General features: G+C 43.0%; 2 protein-coding genes across 3 annotated transcripts in view; one reads left to right on the plus strand and one right to left on the minus strand.

The window, feature by feature from the left end:
* Positions 1 to 11,424: 11,424 nt before the first annotated feature.
* LOC124245970 (40S ribosomal protein SA-like) lies at positions 11,425 to 12,401 on the minus strand. The gene has a single exon (XM_046673820.1). The coding sequence runs from the start codon at positions 12,325 to 12,327 to the stop codon at positions 11,440 to 11,442; it is 888 nt and encodes a 295-aa protein (XP_046529776.1). The 5' UTR covers positions 12,328 to 12,401; the 3' UTR covers positions 11,425 to 11,439.
* A 9,321-nt stretch (positions 12,402 to 21,722) lies between these two features.
* Positions 21,723 to 25,219, plus strand: part of DCLK3 (doublecortin like kinase 3) — a 49,277-nt gene continuing 45,780 nt past the window's right edge. Inside the window, exon 1 of one of the 2 annotated variants that reach the window (XM_046683731.1) lies at positions 21,723 to 22,124. In XM_046683731.1, coding sequence (XP_046539687.1) covers positions 22,043 to 22,124 — 82 coding nt within the window. In that variant the 5' untranslated portion in view covers positions 21,723 to 22,042. Of the gene's footprint in view, positions 22,125 to 23,325; positions 23,650 to 25,219 lie in introns of those variants that run through there. The other variant, XM_046683722.1, reaches the window with a different exon arrangement.

The raw sequence follows: 25,219 nt of genomic DNA on the forward strand, positions 1-25,219 counted from the left end.
TTTAATAACACATATACATGGAAGAAACCCAGGAAAACCTGAGTAACTCAGCCATCTGACGGAGGCTGTCTGTTTAAATATCTTCAGCTACAGACAAGGAGGATGTTGGTGGTAGTGATTTGGGACTTCAGAGGGGAAGAAGACAATTTATTTGGAGATGGAACGCAAATGTTTGTTAAACAGGTTTTGCTGGGAAAAAAATGGATTTGTTGGTGTCTTTTTATCACACCTATTTTACATTAAACTATAGCTATCATATGGTATGAGCTCCTTCCTGGAAAGGTCCTTCTATGTTAAATTCTTTTAGTCAGTTTTGGGGAGGAAGGTCAAATGTTCTTCCTGAGTCTTCTGAGCCTTTATTGTCTTCAGCTCAAAATAATCTGCATACCAGAGTGGTGCATCTTGGGTCGGCCTACCCTGACCCCCATGAATAACAAGGACAAGTGGGGATTTATAGCCAATGAGTGGAATGAGGGGTGAGTGGATGGAAAATTACTAAGAGGAGACATGAAGAGTAGGGGAATTCTTGCTAAACTGACTTAATGGGATTTATGCTGAAGGCAAGTCAAGGACTCATACAACGTCAAATGTAGGGGTGAGGAACTTTATCAGATATCAAGGGTGGTCTGACATCGAGGTAGGAGGATTCTTACTGACCTGACTTTGCAGGATTCTTGTTATGACTGGGCTAGGCAGGCCGAGTATAGGATGAGGCTCATTGTCAAGGCCTAGTCAGAAAGAGGGCTCAGAGGAGCCTGACTAAAGTTTGGTTAAGAAAAGAGTCTTTGTCATTATATAACACAAACAAGGTGAAAAAGATAGTGCAGATGCCACCATTGCAGACACGGCTAATCAATGACGGCACTTTGCCTCCGGAGTCCAGACATGATTTCAGAGTCCTTCTCTGTGGCATTACATATTAATCAGTGTTTCAAATAAATTGAACCTATTTGCTAAGAGCATGGACTCTGAGACAAAACTGCCTGAGTTCGAATTCACACTCCACCACTAACTAGCTATGTGAATTTAGGCAATTTAGGCAATTTGGCCTCTCTGGGCTTCTGGTTCCTCATTTGTAAAATGGGGATGGTACTAGTAGCTACTTCCTAGGGTTCTTGTGAGGATTAACTGAGTTACTATATGTAAGGTACATAGAATACTGCCTGGATGATGACGATGATGATGGTGATGATGATGATGAGATTAGAGAGGAAGAAACTGAGACCAAGCTATTGGCAGAGCCTGGCCTGGCTGAGTCAGGTCTCTCTCCCATGTCTCCGCTTTCTCAACCTGTCTTGTTAGCAAGGTCTGCTGGGCAGAGCCCAGGCAATGAGAGAGAAGTGGTCCCCACGCTGGGGGAAATCACAGCTGAGGACAGTTAACATGGTCAGGGACTACTATATAGGCCTAAACACAGTGAAATACAATCATTAAACCATGTCAGGAAGAGACACCAAGAAAGGATCCTGCTGTTTCCTCAGCCTCAGTCTCTTTCTCTTCCAGGAACCACCTTTTCAGATTGAAGTCTCCTGATCCAGTGTAGTTATTTGCCATTTAATAATAAAACGGCATCCCTGTTTCCTCATTCTCTGGTCCCGTGGACTCCCCAGAACCTGTGTTAGTCTCCTGACATCTGGGTATGCAGGCCTGCCCTGCCCCTTGGCTGCTCAGGGTCTGCCTATTGCTCCTCTGCTGGTACCAGAGGCATCCATAGCATGAGGTGTGAGTCTTAGCCAGCATGGCACTGAGTTTCCCGCAAGGGAGAAGCAGAATCCCAGCCTGATCCAGCAGGACCCCTCTATAAACAATGTAGGAGATGTAGGGAAGCTCGCTGTAAGACTCTCAGGTTTTAATTTGGAAACTATTGTCTGGTTCTGTGTGGGAGCCATCTCCTTCCTCTTTGCTGGTGGCTCCCTGGGTCCCCTGGGTGGGAGTGGGGTGGTGGCATTTGCTCTTTTCTTTCTTTTATCTCTGCTCTTTTAGGAGTGGTTAGTGTGGAAAGCTAAATATATGGTGAAAACTCATGGAGGATGAGAAGTATTTAGTAAGATTTGCTGTGTAGATTCAAGTTGGTGCCTTCTCTATTGATAAGAGTTGGTGATTAAGAATTTAAGACTCATACTGCTCTTCCTGGTAGGGGAGAGGGAGTTATCTACAAATAGAAATTTCTATTTTCTTTGCAAAGAGGAATTGATGCCCTGCCTTTAGGCAGACAGGGAGAGGGTAGAGAGCCTTCTTTGTGTCTGTCCTGTCTCAATTGCCTCAGCTCAAAATACTCCTTGTGCCAAAGTGCCATATTTTAGGGTGGCATATTCTGATTCCCTTCAAGGGTATTTTATTTCCTACAAGATTATCTAATTGGTTTTTGCTTATGTAAAGAAATGGGATGATCTGTTTTAACCATATCACACAGAGAAGTGAGCATATCATAAGAGGACAACTCAATGAATTTCCACAAACCCAGCATGTCCACATAACCAGCAACCAGATCAAGAATCAGAACATGACCAGCGCCCCAGAAGCTTCCCTATGCCTCTTTCTAGTCACAACTCCTGCAGCGATAACTACTACTACTCTCACTTCTCACTTCCTGTATTAGTTTTGCCTATTTTTATGCTTAATATAAATGGAATCAGATACTGCATACTCTTCTGTATGTGGCTTCTTTTGCTTAATATTGTGTTTGTGAGATTCATACATATTGTTGCTTGTGGTTGTAAATCACTCATTTTCATTGATGTATAGTACTTCATCATGTGACTATATCACCATCTATTTAATCCATTCTATCATTGATGGGTGTTTGGGTAGTTTGTAGGCTGTGGGCTATTATGAATAGTGCTGCTTACAGACATTTTTGTACATATCTTTTGGTGAACATACACCTATTTCTGTTGGGTATACACCTAGGAGTAGAAGAGCTACATCCTAGGGTTTGCATATGGCCATTAAAAAGTTATTTTATTGGGGTCATATTGACTTACAACATCATGTAAATTTTCAGTATATATCACTATATTTCAGTTTCTGTATAGGCTGCATCGTGTTCACCACCAACAGCCCAGTTTTCATCTGTCACCATACATATATACTCTTTTACCCCTTTCACTCTGTCCCTACCCTCTTCTCCTCTGGTGATCACCAATCTACTCTTCTTATCTATGTGTGTGTTTGTTTATCTTCCATATATGAGTGAAATAATATGGTATTTGTCTTTTTCAGTCTGACTTATTTTGCTCAGCATGACACCCTCGAGATTCATCCACGTTGTCACAAATGCCGTGATTTTTGTCTTCTCTGATGGCTGAGTAGCATTCCATTGTATGTATATATATACCACATCATCTTTATCCATTCATCCATTGATGGGCACTTGGGTTGCTTCCATGTTTTTGCTATTGTGAATGACACTGCTATGAACATAGGAGTGCATGTATCTTTTTGAATTATTGATTTCGTATTCTTTGGATAAATACCCAGTGGTGGGATAGCTGGATCATATGGTATTTCTATTTTTAATTTTTTGAGAAGTCTCCATACTGTTTTCCATCATGGCTGCACTAGTTTGCATTCCCACCAGCAGTGTGTGAGGGTTCCCTTTTCTCCACATCCTCTCCAACACTTATTTCTTGTCTTGTTAAATATAGCCATTTGTGATGGGTGTGAAGTTATAGCTCATTGTAGCTTTGATTTGTATTTCCCTAATAATTAGTGACGTTGAACATCTTTTCATGTGCCTGTTGGTGCATATGGCCATTTTTAGTAAATACAAAGCCAAAATTGTTGAATTGTTATTGATTTTTTCAGTTTTTAAAAATTACGGTAAAATGCACATTACATAAAATTCAGCATCTCAACCATCTTAAGTATACAGTTCAGTGATATTTCTGCTCTTCCTCCTGCGTGATAACATTGACTTCAGATCCTTTCAGAGTGGAAGAGGGGAAGAGAGGATAGAGAGGTACTGAGGCTATTGTAAGATGTCTTTGCAGCTCTGGATGTGGCAGGCATAAGATGCTGACTCCTTTTATTGTAGGATGCTTTTGGGATAAAGCCCCCATCCCTGGGTGAACTTGCAGTTCTCTATATCTGGGTGATGGCTTCTTCATTATAACTGTCAACTCTTGGTTTCTCAAGGTCAGCTAAGACAAAGAAAGTCAATCCTCTAGCACAATGTTAGAGTCTCAGGAAGTATCCTCAGCCTCTCCAGTGCTACATTCCATTTGTCCTTCCAGAGTGGCTTCCTAGATAATACCTAAGGCAACCCACAGACTGGTTCTTTCTTGCAAATTTACCAAACCCAGCTCATAGGAAATACTTTCAAATTCTTTGCTCAGACAAACTTTGGGAGTGTGAGATATTTCCACTATGGTATAGTCTCTCCTTCATCCACTTCATCCAGCCTATCGCTTGCCCTCTCAATTTCCCCCACGAGAATCAGATAAGGGCCCACTGTATCTCCCTAACTGTAGGGTAGTCAGCTTTGTGAAGTTCCTCTTTCTTGTCTCAAAGCTAAGTGAAATGTACCACTCACCTTCACCTCCAGGAGTGAGGTGTGAGTCTCAAGACCACTCTCTTTTAAGACATACTCCTCAATCATACTGTTTATCAATTGACAGGTGAGGAATTCCAAGGTGCATGTAATGCATTTGGGGATATCTACTTTGAAAGTCCTGCAGGATGCTCTGTTCTTCAATTCAATTTGATATCTAATATTTATAACCTTCGGATCTCATTCTCAACTGCCATTTTAACAATATGTCATATAATATAACTTCCATTAATCCTAAAAGCAAACTTGCAATGAAGGTATTGTCATCTCCACTTGATGAAGAGACCGAGGCTAGGAGGCTAGGAGCTTAAATGATTTTTCCCAAGACTACTCAGCCTGTGAGTACCAGCGGTAGGACACAAGCCTAGGTCTGTCTGACTCCAAATTCTGCATCCATTCTGTAATACCACATAAACAAATGTTTCAGGCTGGATTCTCTGCAAGCAGATGCCGAGACAGAATGTGGGGTTCAAGATGCTTATTAGAGATCAAAATCTGTGAAGGGAAGGGGGAGGAAGCAAGATTGGGCAGAAAGAGAAGTCAAACTGCCATAGAAGAAAGGTCCTGGAATCTACAAAATATGAACCTAAGCTTCCTCAAACAAAGGGCATGTTTTTGCTGCATTCTGAAAGGTGAGTAGGAGTTAGACAGATGGGGGCAGAGTAGACGTGTGAGCATGTTCTAGGCCAGGGGTTGGCAAAGTTTCTCTGGAAAGGGCCAGATAGTAAATATTTTCAATTTTGTGGGTCATACAGTCTCTGCTGCTATTGTCCCACCAAAGCAACTATAGACAATATATATGTGAATGGGTGTGGCTGCATTCCAATAAAACTTTATTTACAAAAACAAGTGGCAGGCAGGATTAGCCTGTGGGCTGGCTATGGTTTGCCAACTGTTATTCTAGCCCAAGGGAAGAGCAGGTGCAAAGCCACTGAGGTGGGAAGGAATGAGATACAATCAAGGAACTGATTCAAGGCCGGTGTGGCCGGAGTTAGTCAGCAAGGGGGTGAATGGTTCAAAAGAAGGAAGAAGAGGTGGGCAGGTGTTGGATGACTTATGTTCCTGTAGCCCATGTTAAGGATTTGGCATTGTCTCTTAATGGGAAGTCATTGAGTAATTTAAATAATTTTTATTTAACTATAAACACGTATGGAAAAGTGCACAAAAGTACACAGCTTGCTGAATTTTTCACCAACTGAATATCCATATAATCAGCACCTAGCTCAGAAAACAGAATGTTGCCAGAAACCAACAACTCCCCTTGCACTCACCTCCACTCCTCACCCCTCCTTCCAAGAGTAAGCAGTGTCTTGACTTTCAATGGTATATATTCATTTGCCTGCTTTTGTACATTATATAAAATGGAATTATACAATATGTACTTTTGTATCTGGCTTCTTTCACTCAAAATAATGTCTATGAGATTTACCTGTTATTGTTGTAGTTGTAGACTGTTCATTCTCATTGCATGAATATACCAAAATTGGTTTATCCATTCTAATGTGGATGAGCATTTGGAAAGTTTCTAGCTCTTGGCTGTTATAAATTGTGCTGTGTGGAACATTTGTGAACATGTCTAGATAAATATGTATACCTGCTGGATATATATACTTAATGGTATAATTTCAGGGTCACAGGAGGGTGGATGTTCAGCTTTAGAAGATACTGTACAATTATTTTTCAAAGTGATGACATCGTTTTACATTCTCACCAGCCATGTATGAAGGTATGAAGAGTTCCTGTACTTGGTATTTTGCATCTTTTTAATTTTAGCTATTCTGATTGTTTTGTAGTGGTATCTCACTGTGTTTTTAATTTGCATTTTCCTAATGAGTAAACAGGGGATCATCTTTTCAAATGTTTATTGGCCATTGGAGACTTTTATGCAAAAGCATGACACAATCATATGTGCATTGTAAGAAATCCTCTCCGGCTTCCAATGTGGAATAGGTGGGAGAAGAGCAAGAATCTAAGCAGGGATATGAATTAGGAGAGCAGGGCCGTGGTCTAGGCAGGATGTGATGAGAGCTTCGTCTAGGGTGGTGGTAGCTGAGATGTAGATGCATCTGAGAGCCACTTTGGAGGTAAAACTGACAGACTCAGCGACAGATTTGATGGAGGGGCTGAGAGAGGGAGGTATAAAAATGGCAACTATAAGATTTCTGGTGAACCCACCATCCCTTTCTATTCTGTATTTAGGTTGCTATCATTACATATTTTTTCTTTAAGATTTTTTGTTATTGTTACTTTCCAAAGACTAAGGAAGAAAATTTTAATTGGAAAAAAGAAACACCTCTAATACAGTAATTGAATACGACCTTTTTATTATTCATCTTTATTTGACTTTTCTTTCTTATTCTCTAGGGTTTCTAAATTTTTAAGTTTCAGATGACTCAGAAATGAAACAATGCGAGGACTTAGATAAATATTACGCTGATGATGAGAGAATTCTCAGAAGCATGGAGACCTCTAGAGACTGCTGGTCTGGCTGGTGGGGTGAAGAGATTTTTATGACCTGCTCTTTCTGTGACTTATCTTCATATAGATTGGGGCAAGGATGTGATTCCTATGGGAGTCCAAAGGATCATGCAGGATCTTAAGTGCACCCACATAAGAAAGCCCTACCCCAAAGCTGGCAGGGCTGAGAGAGCTTCCTGAGGTCTGAGGAGGAGTGTGGGAAAATGTGGCAAACTAGAGAGGAGGGCAGCAGCCTGATTCCTGGCAAAAGCTCAAATAGGCTATGGCCTTGAGTGGCCATCACTTTCTTTCATGTTTTTTGTTTCTTTAGAAAAGCCAAAAATTATTGTTTTCTTCCAAGGTATAAAGTGTGATCTTAACCAGAACAACAACCCCTATTCTTGGCTTGCAACAAAGGAAGTGTGCACCTAAGTGACCTTGGGCCTCCATCCCAAGACCAGCATGGCAGACATCAACCATCACTCACGGTGTTCTTATCCACAGTGTCCATGTTGAAATGGAGGATGTGGCATGGCAGCCCATCTATGAATTCTTTCCTTGAGTCCTTTTCTTGGGGGAAATGCCTTCTTCCCCTGACCTGACTACCTGGAGCAATCCAGCCTAATGGGCCTTATTAGGCTTTTGCAGCCTGAGCAGAAAGAAAGAGCCTTGGGAGTCTCATTAGCTGTTCCCTGGAATGTCCCCGAGTCACGCTGAATGTTCCGTGATTTAGGTCTCACAGGAGTTGTTGGTGACTATTAACAGAGCAGCATTATTTTTATGTCTCTGGAACACATCTTTTTCCATTGAGCTGATTTCTTGTGGGCAATTCCCATGACACACTGACATCTGTCTCTAATGACCTTAATGCAGGACTTTTCGATGACAATTGGGAATTTTACAATGAGCTCCCACACTTGCACCCTTGGGTTTCTCTCAGAATTTCCTGTTTGATCCAGATGTTCTCCTCTAACAATTTCTCAAATATAAAAAGAGCAAAATTTCATCTGATGGCATTTTTTTGGAATCTAATTGGTCTCCTCTGGCTGAGGGCGTAAGTTGTTTCTCTTGAAGCCTCAAATTCCCACTCAGTTTCTCATAGGTGTTGTGATTCTAGGCAAGAGGGAAGGAAGATGAGGGTGGGATACCAAGAAGTATGAGGAATGATGGTCCTGATTACAAGTTCTTGATAATCAAGAAATTTCAAAGACACAGAACACGGACTTCAAAGTTAGATAAAGCTGGACTGGAATGTCTGAACGATGTTAGATAAGTTACTTAGACATTGTATAAAATGGAATTAATAGTATCTATTTCATATCTAACTTATGGTTTTTCAAGATCCAAAACCCCTAGCATACGTCTAACAGAGGAAGAATTCAGTAAATGTTAGTTTCTTTCACTTTCCGTCTCTACGATTATTTCCCTAGGACAGAGTCTCAGAGAGGAAATTACTGAGAAAAAGAATGTCAGTGTTTTTTACAGAATCTCAAAGCTAATTCTTTTCAAAAATCATACCACTCTAAAAGCAGTGCTCCTAAGTGTTCATCTCACCAGCATTGAGTACTATGGGCAAGAAGATGTTTGGCCTGCAGTTGTATTGCTTTATTCTCACCGCATTATATTGCTTTGATAGCAACTGCAGTGAAACATTTCCTCATATCTTTTTGACACTCCTTCAACTTTTGGGTTACCTTGCCTCCTGTATACTGGGACACCTTGCCCTCTGGATGCAGGACTTACATAATACTTCACCTTCCATAAACTCTCATTTCAAAATTTTATGTTATCACAACAGTCTTATTGTTCTCATCATGTAACTTTAACGTGAGTGTGTTACAAATTTGAATATATAAAATGAATCTTTACCAAGAAAATTCTGCTGTTGTTGGTCTTGCACGTTAAAGTTTCATGTAAGATTTCAGCTGAAAAAAGGATTCTGCTAAAAAAAAGTTTGAAATGGCTGTCATATCTACCATGGTGAGACATTAAAAAATACAACTCTCAGTAATTAGTAGATTGACTAGTAAAAAAAACACTAAGGATATATAAAATTTGAAAACATAATTAACAAGAATATCTAAATGACATATATAGACTATTGTGCCCAAGAGTTGTCGAAGTCCCCTTCTTTTTATGGAAATATGGAATGTGTAATAAAAGTGTCCACATGCGAGGCCATAAAGGCTTCCTCAGCAATTTTCAAAGGATTGGTATTATGGCTATGTACAATTAAGTTAGAAATTAATGACAAAGAAGTAACTAGAAAAATCATATGTTCAGAAATTTTTTTAAAAAATTCTCATTTTTAAACAACTCCTGTATCAAAAAGAAAATCATAACGGAAATTAGAAAATATTTAGAATGGAACAAAACTTGTGAGTAGTACTTAGAAGACAATGTATAGCCTTAAAATGCTTATCTTAGAAAGAAGAAAGTCTCCAAATTAATGAACTAAGCATTTAACTTTATAAGACAGGAAAGGAAAGACAGGATAAAACCGAAAAGCAGAAGCGAGCAGAGAAAAAACACTAGCACAGAAATTTGTGAAATGTAAAACAAGCATATAATAGATATTGATCAAGCCAAAAGTCTTTTTAATGAACAAAATATGCAAAAAGAGAGAAGGCTCAAATAAATAATATTCAAAATGAAAAGAATAACACAATGACAGTGCTGCAGAAATCGAGAGGATATTATGAATCAATTTATACAAATTTTAAAATTTAGATTAAGGGGTGAATTTTTAGAGAAACACAACTTATGAAAACCAACTCTAGAAGAAACAGAGAATCTAAAAGGTCCTATCATTATATAATAAATTGAATCAAGCATTGGCAATCTTTCCACAAAAAAAAAATACTAGACGCAGCTGACTTTACAGGCAAATTTTATGAAACAGAAAAAGAACAGCCAACTCCAATCTTGCATCTACTGCTACAGACAATATAAGAAGATGGAACGCTTCTGCTCATTTTAAGAGGCAGGCTAGCATAACTTTGCTATCCAACTCCTACAAGGAGAGGATGAAGTAAGGTAAATTATAGATCAATCTTGCTCATAAACAGCAATGCAAACATCCTAAAGAAAATACTATCAAGCCAAATTCAGCAATGTATGAAAATAATTAATATACTATTGGATTACTCTAAGAATACAAGATTGCCTTAATTCTAGAAAATCAACTATATAAGATAAACTATGGTTAATTAACATATTATCTTTAAAAAAAGCCATATGATTGCTCCAGAAGACACAGAAAAAAAATTTACTAAAATTCAACATATCTTTATTACGAAAAACTTAGCAAACTAGGAATAGACAGGAATTTCTTTAACCTAATAAATGCCATCAATTAAAACTACAACAAATATCATACTTAATGATATAATACGAAAAACATTCCCTTTAAGGCCAGGAATGAGTAGAGTAACTTTGTAGCTTATCATCAAAACCAGGACACTTTGCTTTTTAATAAAACTATTGGGTTTATTTGGATTTCACTAGTCTTTCTGCCAATCTCCTTTTCCTGTTTCAGGATCCAATTCACAAACCCATGTTGCATTTAATTGTCCTGTCTCCTTGGTTTGCTCCTCTAATCTGTAACAGTTCCTCAGTCTTTCCTCGTCTTTCAAGACCTCGACACTTTTGAAGAGCACTGGTCAGGTACCTTGCAAAATATCCCTCAGTTTGGGTTCTCTGATGCTTTCTCCTGGTTAGAGAGAGGCCACGGATTTATTGGAAGAAAAATCACAGGGGTGATGTTCAGGGTAACTTTGTAGTTCCTCTCTTCAAGAGCTGAACTCTATATCTTCTCTCTCGAATCTGAGCTGGGCTTGTGACTTGTTGTGGACAGTAGAATGTGACAGAAATGATGTTATGCTAATTCTGAGCCTAGGTCTCAAAAAGTCTTACACCCTTCTGCTTGTTCCCTTGTACATTGCCCAGGCCTATCTGTATCTGTACAGGCCTGAGCTAACCTGTTGAAAGATTAGAGACTACGTGGATCAGATACAATCCACGCCAGCCAAGGCCACCCTAGACCAGATAGTCCCCAGCCAACCTATCAGCTGACTGCAGGTGTACGGATGAGCCTATCCAAGACAAGAGGAACTGCCCATCTGAGCCCAGCCTAAATCATTAAATCATAAAACAAGTTACGTAGTTGTGATTTTAAGTCACTAAGTGTTGGGTTTGTTTATTGCACAGCAAAAACTACTACACTCTCTTCCCAGCCTGTAACAGTGTGGGCTAGTAAATGAACATAGACTTTGGTGTCAGACAGACTCGGGTTCAGATCCTGCCTTTGTTGCTTATTAACTGTGTGGTCTTAGAGAGTTTTCTCATCTGATTCATTTTTTTTTTTTTTTAGAAACTTGTTTATTTTCCGTCAACCTTATTTCCATTTTCCGAGTTTGTGGAAGAACAGCTTAAGACCACTCAGTGGTTGTTCCTACCCACTCAGTGGCCTGAGCAGTGGGAGCTGCAGACCAGTCTTCAGTGGCAGGCTGAACACTCCAGTCTTCAGTAGGGAACTGCTGAATAGGCACAGAGGGCACCTGCACGCCTTCAGACCAGTCTGCAACCTCAGGTTGAGTAGCAGTGAACTCAGGAGCAGGAGCAGTCCATTCACCCTGAAATTCCTCCTTGGTCACAGCCTTTTCAGCAGCAGCCTGCTCTTCCTTTTCAATCTCTTCAGGATCTCTGTAGAAGTAGAGATCAGGCATGACCTCCCATGGGTGTTCACGGGAGATGGTACCCCGCATGCGCAGAACTTCCCGGGCAAGCATCCACCACATCAGACCCACAGAGTGAGCTCCCTTATTGTTGCATGGGATGGCGATGTCCACATAGCGCAGGGGAGAGTCTGTGTTACACAGAGCAATGGTAGGCAGGTTAACATAGGACGCCTCTGTGAGAGGCTGGTGGTCAGCCCTGGGATCAGTTACCACCAGAAGTCTCGGTTCCCGGAAGGCTGCCTGGATCTGGTTAGTGAACGCTCCAGGAGTGAAGCGGCCAGCAATAGGAGTGGCTCCAGTGGCAGCAGCAAACTTCAGCACAGCTTGCTGGCCAGTATTCCTGGAGGATATGACACTGACGTCAGCTGGGTTTTCAATGGCAACAATGGCACGAGCTGCCAGCAGCAGCTTCTCCCAGGTTCTCTTCAAATTTATGATGTAGATGCCATCACTTTTCCTTTTGTAGATGTACTGTTCCATCTGGAAGTCAAGGTTGGTGCCACCTAAGTGGGTTCCTGCTGCAAGGAATTTGAGGACATCCTCCTCCTTCATTTGCAGGACGTCAAGGGCTCCGGACATTGTGAAAGCTTCCCTTTTAAGTTACGACGGGAACCCAGAACAACGCCGTATGGACCCCTTGCCGGGCAGCGCGGAAAGGCTCATCTGATTCATTTTTGAAATGGGCATACAATTTCCACACACAGGTTGTCACGAGGAGTAAATAAGACCTTTTATATAAAGCTAGCAACACAGAGCTTAATATATTATAGTTGCTGTATAACTGAGGTTCTGTCTAAGAACCAAGGTGATACCTTCTTAAAGTTCAAGGTGTAGGAGGTGCCATCTTTCTGGGAAGCAAGTCTTCTGTCACTGATTGTGTGTGATTTGCTTTCATTTTTCAGAGAAAACATTCTTTAAGCCATATCTTGACCGTTTTCATTGCCAGTAATTGCCATTTGCACTCTTCAACTTTTGTTTACCTGAAGACTAGGATAAATAGTGTCTGTTCCTGCAAGATATTTGATTGATGATAACCTTGTTGTTCTGCACTAGAGATCTCCAGCGATCTAAGACAGAAAACTCTGCAGACATGAAGGAGTAAAAAGAATCCCACCGATTCCTTTAAACAAAAGTTATCATGCTGCCAAGTGCTGTGGAATTACATAATTATCAGTTTTGCTTTGTTAGATAATTGTGCTTTTAAAACGCTTTCCTGAAAATAGCTTTAAAAATACTTTCTCTGAAATTTAGGGATAATTTGAGGGGGTTTTGTCCGATTTTCTTGTTGCTAGAATGCTGCAAGAAACGACATTATTAAAAGTCAACCAGAGCAAAGTTAGGACATTTTTTTTCATCTTTATTCTCCTCTCTGACACAGAAGAGGCTGTTTCATTTCGCTGGGTCTCATGTTTTCCACCCACTCTCAGTGTAAGTGGGATGGTCTAGAGATTCATGGAACACTTGCAAAATTCTTGAAATTTCAAACCAGGAAGTTTCTATGCAAGTGAAAAGGACAAAGACCACATACAAAAGACAATGGTTATCCAGACCCAGCCATGACTGTCCTGTTTTCATGTTGCAAAAATCGCTATGCTGCAGTTGTTGTTTTAACAAAAATTCTATTAACTTTGGAAAATTACTCTGTTTTTTCATTTAGACCACTCATAAGGTTTTAGATCACATATTTACCAACTTCAGGTTCAAAAAATCATCACAAGTTTCAAATATTGCAAAGCATGACATTAAAAAGTTAAGACTCCTAACAATAGCTTCAGATCATCTAGGAGAATATTTTTTCCACTAGGGTATCCATATCTGCCAGCTTGAACAGCAGGCCAGGCTCACTCTCTCTAGCTGTTTCCTTTTCTAACTCCTCATTTCTCCTAAGTCACAATTGTGGGCACTCAGGATACCAGCAGGTGTTTGATAGCTCTCTTAGTTGGTTTGGATATTGGAATTGCACTATCACCCAGAAATTATGGAGCAATTTCTTACTGAAGACTACCCTCAAAGTCTGTGAGGTCGACGGTTACATGGCACTCCGAGCCCAGGAGGGTGTATGTTTGAGCTTGGAAGAGCACACGACTTGCATTCCTGTTCTGCACTTGGATGACCTGGCCCAGGAAAGAATTTCTTCAGGGTTTGGTGCAGTATTTGAATGTGGCTTTTAAACAATAATATGATATTCTTTCTCTGATTGATAAAGAAAATGAAGTGTTGGGAAGAAATCCTACTCAGTGATGGAGTCATTTGTACCACAGCTGAACCTCCTTATGAAATCTGATACTTTATCTTTGATATTTACAATTGTGATATATTAACCTTGAGGTTATGAGTTCAGCCTCTCTGAGATACTGAATATGTCACTGACATTTGCCACTTGGAATTATAGAAGAGGTCTTTTTTTATATTATCAGTGACATCACAAAACTATTTTTACAGTCTCATCTCCATAATTTAATGTAAGCATACTTCTTGACTGCAATCATACTTTAAGGTGGGAAGAGCAGAGTTGTTCTTGTTGCCCGTTTCTTCTCACAGCATGCTGAGCAGGCAAATACTAAGTGGCTGTGGTTTGATCATGACCATGATGTTTACAGCTTCCAGGACCAGAGGGCATGCTGTTGACCACTGACTAGTCTCAGTCAAAGCTGTGTATGGGTTGTCTTGCAGGAGCAGGCCCTTAACTGTATAGGAATATTCTTTTTCGTTTGACATGTGGCTGATGCTCCCTCAGCCCTGACCTCAACACTGGTTTTCCAGTTTAACACAGCTCCTCAAACAATCTCTTCTCCCGGAGCATGAAAGTCATTGAACACTTCTCCCTCATATACATGCCATGCATATGTCAAGAGTTGGATATTTTGCAGTGCTTTGTCCAAATCTAAGCTGAAGTCACTTCTATCATGTACACACACATAATACAGATTGCTCTTTCCTATTGTATCCAATTTTTCAACATAGTGACTGTGTATGACTCATAATAGTCTGGTGAGTTCCATATCAACAGGACATTAGAATTACGTCCGGTGTTGTGGTTAATAGAAATTCAAAAGTAATCTAGAGAAAAGAAACTGAATTGGTATGAGAAATTGCTTCAGATTTCACGAGCCAGGCAACTTCTCTGACATCGTATCAACAATCTATGTACCATGCATGGACTTCAGGCTTACAGTCTAATTAGTCAGTATTACATCTTTTAGAGAAATAAAGTTATGGAACTGTCTTTCATAAGGGTGTGCTTACTCAGTTTTCTTTGTTGTATCATGGATTGAGGGGTTTCTGGGGTGGAGGGTCAGGTCACATCAATCTTATTTAAATGTATCTCACCCTGGTGTCAGTCACTCTTCATTGTTTTTGATGATCTTTGTGTCCTTGGTGCCTGGCATAGTGACTAAACATAGTAGACACCCCTGAAGTGCTCGATAATTATTTATTGGTTGAACAAGTGGATAAATCAATCAGGTAGCAAGGTACGGTGGAAGGAGCATGGGCACTGGACTCAGACAGACCTGGATTCCAATTTTGCCTCCACAACTTATGAGGCTGTTGTGTGACTTTGGGTGAGTTTCCTAACTCTCCAATTCTCAGCTTTCTCAAAGTGTTTAAAAACAGGAGACAGCCTCAGAAAGACAGCCAGAATGACCCTCTCTCATAACGTTATGAGGTTTTAAAGAGGTGACCCTTTGTGGAAGCTCCTGATAGATAGTTCAGAAATGTTCATATCTCCTTTTGTATTGGACTTCTCTGCTTGGTAGAGATTTGGAGAATTTTGGAGGGGGTGGGGGTAAATCTACTGAGTGAGTTGGACACTGAAAGTGTTAGATTACACTAGAACGACATTCTTGAACCTGAGAATGAGGAGCTTTATTTTTTCCCACAAAAATTCTCATCATTATTAAACATATAAATAAGTAGATTTTGGTGGCTTACTCTTCTCCATTTCATCCAAAGACGGAACACAGAGATGTGCTGACACTACAGCAGGGCTCTACAAACTTTTTCTCTGAAGGACTAGGTAATAAACATTTTTGGAATATACCATCTCCATTACAACTATTCAAAAGCAGTGTAGACAACATGTAAATGAATAGGTGTGGCTGTTTTCCAATAAAACTTTATTTACACAAGATGGCAGTGGGCCAGATTTGGCTGTGAGGTCCATGTAGTTTGCAGACTCCTGCTCTAGAGCAGCACTGCTTCAGCTAACTGTAAGAAACGGGAGAGATCTGTCCACTTTCTCTCTGTTTATCTTTGGGGACAGCACCCATATCTAAGGTGACCTTATATCTTTGCTTGACATTGAGATAAACACGAAGAATTTCTCTAAAGGCCAACTGAATCACTGATAAATTTATTTTAAGTTTTTAAATAAGAGAATTTGAGCCCTTAATTTAGAAATCTCTTTGTATCATTTTCAGTTTCAGTATGTCCCATACATAGGCATGAAAATACATATACATTTTACAAATGTGCTTATGCACATGTACGTCTTTAACTTTGTGTGCTTACATGTCTTATTCTGGAATCTTAGGACTGGATATTATTTACTTATTATCTCTTCGTTTTTGAGGGCAAATTTGGCAATTCAATAGAGATTACACATATTTTTGTTCTGTAGTCTAGCTTTTTCAGACTTAAGCCCAGCTCAGTTTTGTAGCTATTATATCTAATTATAGGCAGTGTTCTGAGAAATGCTGATCAAGTTTTAAAAGTAACATAGTATCTCATGATACTTTAAATCTTGCCCTGAATCTACTATTATACTGTAAGGACTTGAGACTGTTTTGGACTTTCCTTTTATTACTATTCCACATTTGAAAATTGATTAGTAGTTTTGCAAATGAGTTTGTTTTTATTGCTATAATACAGAAACAATTATGTGCAGCTTGCTTTTATGGCACTGAGTGCCATATTCTCGGGCATCAGGAGGGCCCAGATGGCAACTTTAGCAGACATTGGAAACAAACTGATTCGCTTAAAAGCAGGAGCTTGTATCCAGGAAAGGTAGCAATGCATTTTAGATATATTCCTTAAATCATGTCTACACACAGCTGACACACAGTTCTCTGACTAGAGTGAGAAGAAAGATTATATGCGTCAGTGACATCCATGGGTAATCCCGTAGTCTATCTTAGGCAGCAGTTTTGACTTCTTTTTCCTTTTTGAAACCTTCCACTAGTGTGGACTTGGATGAAACATCATGAGTCTTTCCAACCAGACTGAGGCATTTGGGGTGACTTTAAGGTAGATAAGAGTCACCAGCTGAATGAAAGTTGCCACTGACTGGGTCAGTTGTCAGCATTGGGGAGGGATCAGATCAGCCATAATGCAATCATTTCCAACACCCTACTTTCCTATCTTTCTGCTGGTAGGGAGGGCAGAGTAGTTAGGGCTTGAATCAAGGCTTGCCAGTTGCTTACCGTGAGGAGGTGATGCTTGAGTGAGGGCTGCACAGGGGCAGATGAAAGGTGAAAGCAGTGCAGGGAAAGAGATGGTGGCCAAGACAAAGCAAGGAATTTGCACTAGCTGGAGCCCACAGTATCCATGGGGGAATGACAGGAGATGAGGATGGACAGGTAGACAGGACTAGAGGTTGAAGGGTCTTGAAGGGCATTCTAAGGGGTTTAGATTTTAACTCTCAGGAGACATAGAGCCATTGGCAGATTTTAAATGGAGAAATGACATAACCACTCGATCAATATTGAGAAATATTTCTTTGACTCTAGTAAGGCTGATGATCTGGGAGTAAGGATGAAAAGGATGCAGCAGCGTAATGGAGGAGATGCTTGGGATGTTCTAGCTGGGATGTGGGATGTAACGAGAGTTTGAATAAGGCAATGGCAGGGAGGCAGAGAGGAGGAAGAGGAGAGAGCAGAGGATTTGGTGACTGGACGCAGGATTCACATTAATCCCTGAGTTTATGGCTTGGACAACTGAATCAAATAAGACCAAGAATCCAGTAGGAGAGACAGATTTTGGGGGAAAGATGATGAGTTTTGTTTTGGATATGTCATAAGAGGTGCCTGAGTGATCTGTGAGGAGTTGTCTGGTAGGCAACTGAGTTGGATCTTGAGAGAGATGAGATGAAATTGTTCTCAAGTCAAAACGAAGGATTGGATAAGATAACGCAGGGAGAATCTACCAAAGATAAGAATAAAGCTCCGAGAAATAGCAATTTAAGGAATCATTGGAGGAAGAGAGACCCACAACGCAGTAAAAATGTTTGCTTTAAGGTGCGGTAGAACCGAAAGCAACCAGTGCTTTAGAAGTCAGGAGAGGGGAGAGTTTCCAGTGAAACGAAATAAAACAAGGACTGAATTGTGCTCACTGAGTCTGGCAGGTCAGAGGTCGTTAGGAGTGCAGTGAAAGCAGCAACGCGGCAAGAGAAAAAGCAAGTCAGACTGCAGCAGATCTGAGCAGCTCAGCAGAAGAGAGGGAGCGTAGATGGGAAATGCGAAGGGATCTCTCGAGAAGTTTACCTGGGGAGGTTAAGAAGGGAGATGGTGACAGCTGGGGGCGAGGAGGCACCTAGAAATGTTCTATCAATGTGACGGGAAGAAATGTAAAGTGTCACTGAGGAAAACACTGCAGATTTGTTGGAATAGTGATCTATGTAAGACTGAACTTTTCTCCTTTCTCCAGATCTCAACCTGGAGTCATCTGGGGTAATGCTGTGAAGTAGGGAAAGTTCTCTTGGAAGCTCCATCACCCGTTTATCTAGGTCTCCCTGCAAGCTTCTCCTGAAAACACAATGGTGTCCCACCCAGGCTTGATCTCCTGGAAATGTTTCTACCTCCGTCCTCAACAAAGCCTACCTGGTGTCCTGAATATGTCAGTCAATTTCCCTGCCACATGTATTTCCCCCTCCTGGCTTAAAACATCCTCTGAACAGCCTCAGAGAGGCAATCATCCCATCCTCTAGCTTCCACTTCCATCCTACTTCTTCTAGCCTCTTTCCCATGGAGTCATGACTGTTGGGACCAGGGCTGGACACCTCCCCCAAAGAAGCCAATCCAGTGATTGGCCAGCAGTTTAAGCAGCCTGGTCAGAATAAATAACTGGGCCACGTATATTCTGTCTTTGGAGAAACTGGATTCTGAGATGTAGCAATTGTGGAGGACCTTTGAGAGTAAGGTCATGATGTGGTGGCCAATCTCCTTTTGGATGTCTGTGATATTTCTTCAGATGGCCTTAAAAGATCTTGTGCTCCTCGTCAATTAACCTGAGCTGCCTGAGTGAATTTTGCTCACTTGCAACCCAAATGGCTCTGACACCTAGCCTAGACCACCAGGGCTATTACTCCCTTTTCTTCAGCTATGCTAAAAGAGTTGCTAGTTAAGTGGCTCACTATAAGCATGAGGTTCCCTTTCTTCTAATTTACGTTTAAATTATTGCAAATGTCTGTATTTAATGTTTTTCTTAATATGAAAACAAAGTGTTTTCTTTTTTGAGTGAATTGATACAAATCATCATTTAGAAGCTAACAAGAGGCTCTGATTATAGTAGGTTAAACATATGAGGATTTACTCCCTCTTAAAGGAAAGTGTGGTGTGGTAGCTCCACGTTGTCATAAGGGACTCAGGCTTCTTCTGTTTTTCTGCTCTGCAATCCTGAGGGCTTGGCTTCACCCAAGATGGCTGTTGGAGCTCCAGCCATCATCAATCTCCATGTTAGCTAGCTTTTGCTACAATAATGCTGAGAAACAAACCAAGCCCAAACTCAGTAGCTTACACAAATGGGCATTTATTTATCTCACTCATATGTCTGCAGGTCTGCTGGGGTAGCTCTGCTTCAGGCTGCAGGTGGCTGAATTCTAGCTGTCGTTTGAAGTTTAGGTCTGCTGCATGTTTCTCCACATTTTCCTTGGACCAGCAGCTACCTGGGCTGTTGGCAGAAGGGCAAAGCAAACCACAGGACTACATTCCAAGTCTCTGTTCACATTATCTCCAATAACATCCATCCCATTGGCCAAAGTAAAATGGCCAAGTCTAAAATCAAGGTCAGGGAAGTACACTCCATAAAGAGTGGATTGTCTAATTCTATTAAGGGATGGAGCGAAGAGTTGAAAGCAATAATCCAACCTACCACAAACCTGAAATCCAAGAAGAAAGGAGGGGGTTGAGAGGCACAAAGGAATGTACCTATTAACCACATCAGCATTTTTAAAGAGCCGGTCTGACACTCCCACACAACACCAATTCTATTTCATTAGCCAGAAACTTTTCATATGGCCATTCCTGGCTGCAAGGGAGGCTAGGAAACATATTCTTTATTCCAAGTTGCAGTGTGCTCAGCTAAAAATTGGTATCTGTTACCAGGTCAGAAAGAGAGAAGAGGTATGGAGTAGGCAACTAGCAATTTCTTCCACAGTGTTCAACAGGATGTGTAGGTTTATCCCTCACTGTTGTGGGGGAATCTGATAACTTGAGTTAAGGTGTTCATTATACTTGTTTAATGTGTACATCTAATTAACATATAAATGATGATTATCCAGCCAGTAATTAAACACCACTGGACTGCTGCTTTTGCAAGAAAGAAAATATAAGTCATATGATTTCTCCTCAGCAAAGGTTAAACCTTTTACTAGAACTCAATTTACTTAAGTTTTATTTACTCTTAAAATATAAATGATAGGGCCAGAAGAGTGGTTGTTAAGGCTTTTAAAAAGAAAGTATTTAAGTAGCTGAGGGGCACTTACCTCCAAGAGAAATTTCCAAATAATCTCTTCCTTCAGGCTTTTGCTCAAATGTCACCTTGTCAATGAGGTCTTTCCTGACTCTCCAACTTAAAATGACAACATTCCTCATTCCCCTTTCCTGGCCTCATTTTCCTCCTTACCATTCATCACCATACTTGATTATTTCATTATCTGTCTCCCCACCCCTCTAGAAGGTGAGCGACTTGGAGGCAGGTCATTTTTCATTTTGTTCACTGTGGGTGAACTGGATTGCTGAAAATGGTCCCTGATGATCACTTTGGATGGTCTGGTCATCAAACCAGCTAGAAGCAGAAGCTCTTTTTCACACAGTGGTTTCATGAGGCTGCAGCAGCCATTTTGTGACCCTGAGACAACAAGTCCGAGAAGAGAAGGCAATATGTTGAAGGTGGCCAAGTGGAAGCCTGGAAAGAGACTGGGTCCTAAGGTCATCCCTGAGAAGCCCAAGCAACAGGGAACTGCCTTCTTCTAGACTTGTTATGTGTGAGAAAGAGAAAGACAGGCCCTGACATCTGGGAGCTGGCTTGGTACTATCAGCTCAGCCCTGGTGTTCTGTCGAACATGAACAATTTCACAGAACACCAACCCTGGATACTACATGACCTGATGGATCAAGGCAAAATCAAGACCACTGCTGTAATCCTATCAGTGGCCATGTGGAGAGGTGGGCATGGTTTTTCCTAGCATTCCTCATTCTCCCAGGAGGGTCCTGGGAACAAGTACTTGAGGATATGGGCCCCCAGGGCTGGGGACTGTGACTGCAGACCTGGGTGATCTGTGTGTTGTGCTCCGAAGGGGTATAACAATGCAAGGGGCATTGGTCAGCTTTTACAGAGTACCAGGAAGACACGAGGCTGGAGGGATGTCTTGCAGCCTGTATCTCTGAGGCCACAAGTGTGGACCAGGGTGTGAGCAGGTCTTTGAATCTGGGGGGCAACAAGGATGTAGGGCGGCTGTGGGCCCTAAAGTCCTTGTATGAGAGTAGTGGGAAGCGGGCAAGAGGATGGGAGTGGTGCGGGATGTCCTGAACTGCCGGCACGGGCAGCTGCTGGGGGTTCCTGGGACGCCTTTGGTCGGCCACCAACAGAGAACGGGGGTGAGGCTCACTTTCAAAGCCGAGCAGCCCGGCTCCACAGGGGCGCGGGGCGGGGAGGGAGCGCAGAAAGGCTGGAGCTAGCGGGGCGGAGAGAGGCGGGGCTGCTGAGGGGTCCCCAGAGGCCACCTTCGGGCGCTCACTGGCTAAGTAGAGGGTGCGGGCGCAAGTTCGAAGCCCTGCCCCGCCCGGCCTCCAGGGTCCCGCGCGGCGCGCACGGCGGGGCGGGGCGGGGCGGGCGCGGGGAGGGAGGTGCGGCGGGCGCGCGGTTGCTAAGCCCAGCGCCCCCGGAGACGTTCCCGGTGGCTGTCGCCGGGCGCGGCGCGGCGCGGGGAGGGCAGCGGCGGGGAAAGAGGAGAGAAGGCGGGCGCGGGCTCGTCGCCGCTCGCGTTGCGCCCCGCCTGTCCGTGCCTCTCGGCCGTCGAGTCGCGGCCCCGCTCTGCACCGCCGCGCCTCGCTCGCCCCGAGCCCGCCGCCGCGCCATGCCTGCCGCCGCGCCCACCCCGCGCCCGCCACCGCCCCCGGCCCGGCCCGGCCCCGGCTGCCCTGCTCGGCCTGCCCCGGGTAAGTGCCGTGCGCTCCCGCGGACCGGTCGGCGACGCCGCCTGGCTGGCGTGGGAGCTCTTCTGTCGCCTTGCCTGGAGACCCCGCTCCTTGCAGGAGGGAGCAGCAGTGCCAGTCCCGCGGGGGTCCCCGAAGCGTGCCGTGTGTGTGTGTGTGTGTGTGTGTGTGTGTGTGTGTCCACACCGCTGAAACTCGCTTACTGGAGATAACGCTATCCGGAGCTGGTTTCCTCTCCCTCTCCAGCCAGAGGGACCTTCCTGGGAAACGCGTGGGCATTTTGCAAGGTGCAGAAGAGGGAAGGCGCCAGGGAGGGAGCTGACATTTATTGAGCATCTCAACGTGCCAGGTGCTTTACCAGAGTTGACCTCCTCCTCTTCAAAACCTGTCAGGAAGGTGGAATTATCCCCATTTCTCAGATGAGAAAACGGAGGTGCCCAGAAGTCTTGACTTGCTCAAGGTCGCGTGGCTTGATAACGGTGGAGTTGGGATTTGAACCCAGGCCTCCAGACTCTCTGACCTAGCTAAAGGAAGGGAAACTCTCCTTAGAACTAGATAAAGAAACACACAGAAGCACTAAAGACCCTTAGGAAAAAGGCTAGAGGCAAAGGATTTGAGAATTAACGGAAACAAACCATGAGTTTGTGAAATATCCCATCAATTAATTTCAAATATAGGACCGCATTTACACTGCCTTGCACGTCTGGCTCTGGGGGCGAGGTGTTGTGAGGTAGAGAGAAGACTGCACCAGTGCTGGGCAGAGGCGTCTGGGGACACCTTTTCAGAGTATCCGCCTGCTGGGAGTCGGGGGTGAGGAGAAGTTGTGGAGGGAACTCAGTTGTTATTCATCCCCAACAGTTAGTCATCACTCCAACTCACCCTCTCCCTGTTGATTCCTACATCCCTTCCTTTCCTTGGTGTATTGTCCAAGATGACAGCTATCAAATTGAAGCTGGGCCCTACCTTTGGGGTTGCTTTTCATGAAGCATCTTGGCATGAGGTGGTCCTGTGCTTTGGTGGTTGTGTTAGGAGCTGTGAAGTTAGTCCATGTCCATGCTTATAAAAGAGATCTGTTGGGCTAGTGTTGAGCCAACAATCACCATGAGGGAGGCATCTAGAGCAGTAGCCAGGCATTGTGCTCATCCTTAAGGGGCAAGGTAGCAAGAAGTGGGGGCCCCAGGAGGAGGAAAAGGAAAGGGATATTGGGTTTTCTGGGCAGTCCAACTTCAGAAAAGAATTTCAGTTTAGTATTTGGATTGCTTTGGGTGGTGCCATAAGGTGCTTCACTGGAGAAGGAACAGAGGCAGAAAACAATTTCTGAAAGATGCTTTGTAACTCATTCCATTTAGGTCTGAGAGGTCTCTGAGCCATGTTGCTTGATGATGAGCTAAACGAAGTGAGGAGGGAAAGAAGCCCTGCATGAGAACCCCGTGAGGCTCAGAATACTGGAGTTGGAGTCTTCCTGTTATCATGGCCAGGCTTTGGGCAAGACTAGGAGAAAGAAATACTGGTCTTTGGACCGTCCCAGGTGCTTCAGGTCTACGCTCTATCCTCTCCGAGTCCTTTGCCATTTTTGTGCACATTGGTGCCCTGAGCTCTTTCATTCCCAACTGCCAGCCCCTTCTCTTTGTTGGAGGATGACACAAGGGCTTCTGGAATCTGCTTGGTCTATAGGAACCAAGAGCAAGGAGTGCCTGGGAATTGACATCTCCCCCAGCGGCAGCCCCTAACCAATCACTGTAGGTGCTGGAGGATAAATAGTCCAGTCCCCTTGCCCTTGATTGAGACACTTAGAGATCCACTGTGGAGTTGTGTCAGGTTGACCTCTGTGAGTCTTTCTGGGCTTGCTTCTCTTTCTTGTCTCTCTTCTTTGCCCCCCTACCAGCTTTTCCTAGGAATACTTCCTAATAAAACACTTTCATAGGAATTCTTATTCGGGATCTGATTCTTGGGAACCCAACCAAAAACATGGACCCTCTCACTCTCAATGTATTTTTCCTCCCGTGATATCTGAGTAAGACTGTATCATAGTAATGGGTAGCCTGTGCTAGCCTGTAGGGTGCCTTTGTATGAATTTGCACAAGATGCCTCCTTCTGGGAGGATGGAGTCCTGTGCCCAGGCATGGGATTCAGTGCCCATTAGTCTCCTCATCTGGGTGCCTTTGGCAATGCCCAACAGATGGGGTGGCGTGGTGCTTGTGCCTGGTGCTCAGAGAAGCAAAACAAAATGGAGAGTTCCTTAGTTATCCCAGGATCTTATTTCTTGGCTCCTCTCATACCTCTTTTTCCCAGTTCAAGGGAAATTTGCCTCCTATGTTTTCCTAAATATTTGAATATTTTAGGCAGATGTTTTACTTTTCTCTGGACGAGCTGGTTAAATGTCTTGGCTTCTTTCTACAGCCAATAAAGGGAAGGGAAAGGCTGTTTTGGCCAGTGGAGCCACAGTACCCCAGACTGCAGGCGGTGGTGGTCAGGGAGGGTGGGCAGGTCTCCACCAGCCTGCTGTTCCAAGGGGCCTCTGCCTTGTGGCGTCATTGTGTAGGGGCTCAGATGGGCTGCTTTAGGCAGAGGCTCTTGCCTGTGGAGGTTTCCTTTCCTTGAGTCCCAGGGGCCTGTTGTATCTATTATCCAGAGTTTCCGCACTTTTTCCTTTGGTGACCTCCTGTTAGTGTCTAAATTTGGCCCATCTCTTGGTAAAGCAGAACCCCTTTTGAAGATGCATATGTGGGAGAGTTGTTTGAAAAGGATGTTTTTGTTAAATGCCTGGTAATGATGTCAGAAGAGGGAAATACAGGGAGAGTGGAAGAGTGGGAAGAAGACATCTGTACTGGGAACTGGGGAGTTGAGTTCCAACCCCAGAGGTCCGGGGCTTCCCGGTGACCTGGGGCAAGTCACTGAACTTCTCTGGGAACCTCAGTGTCTTCATCTTTCTTTTCTTAATAATTGCCCAGCCGACTTCAGAGGGTTGTTTGATGATCAAAGGGCACATATTTTCATTGACTCATCAAACAGTTATTGAGCAAGCCTATAAAATCCTTACCCAGGGAGAACTGGCTGTCTCTTGGGGACAGTGGTGTATGTGGAGGCACTGTGGTGTG

The sequence above is a fragment of the Equus quagga genome, chromosome 1, assembly GCF_021613505.1.
Source record: "Equus quagga isolate Etosha38 chromosome 1, UCLA_HA_Equagga_1.0, whole genome shotgun sequence".
Lineage (NCBI taxonomy): Eukaryota > Metazoa > Chordata > Mammalia > Perissodactyla > Equidae > Equus > Equus quagga.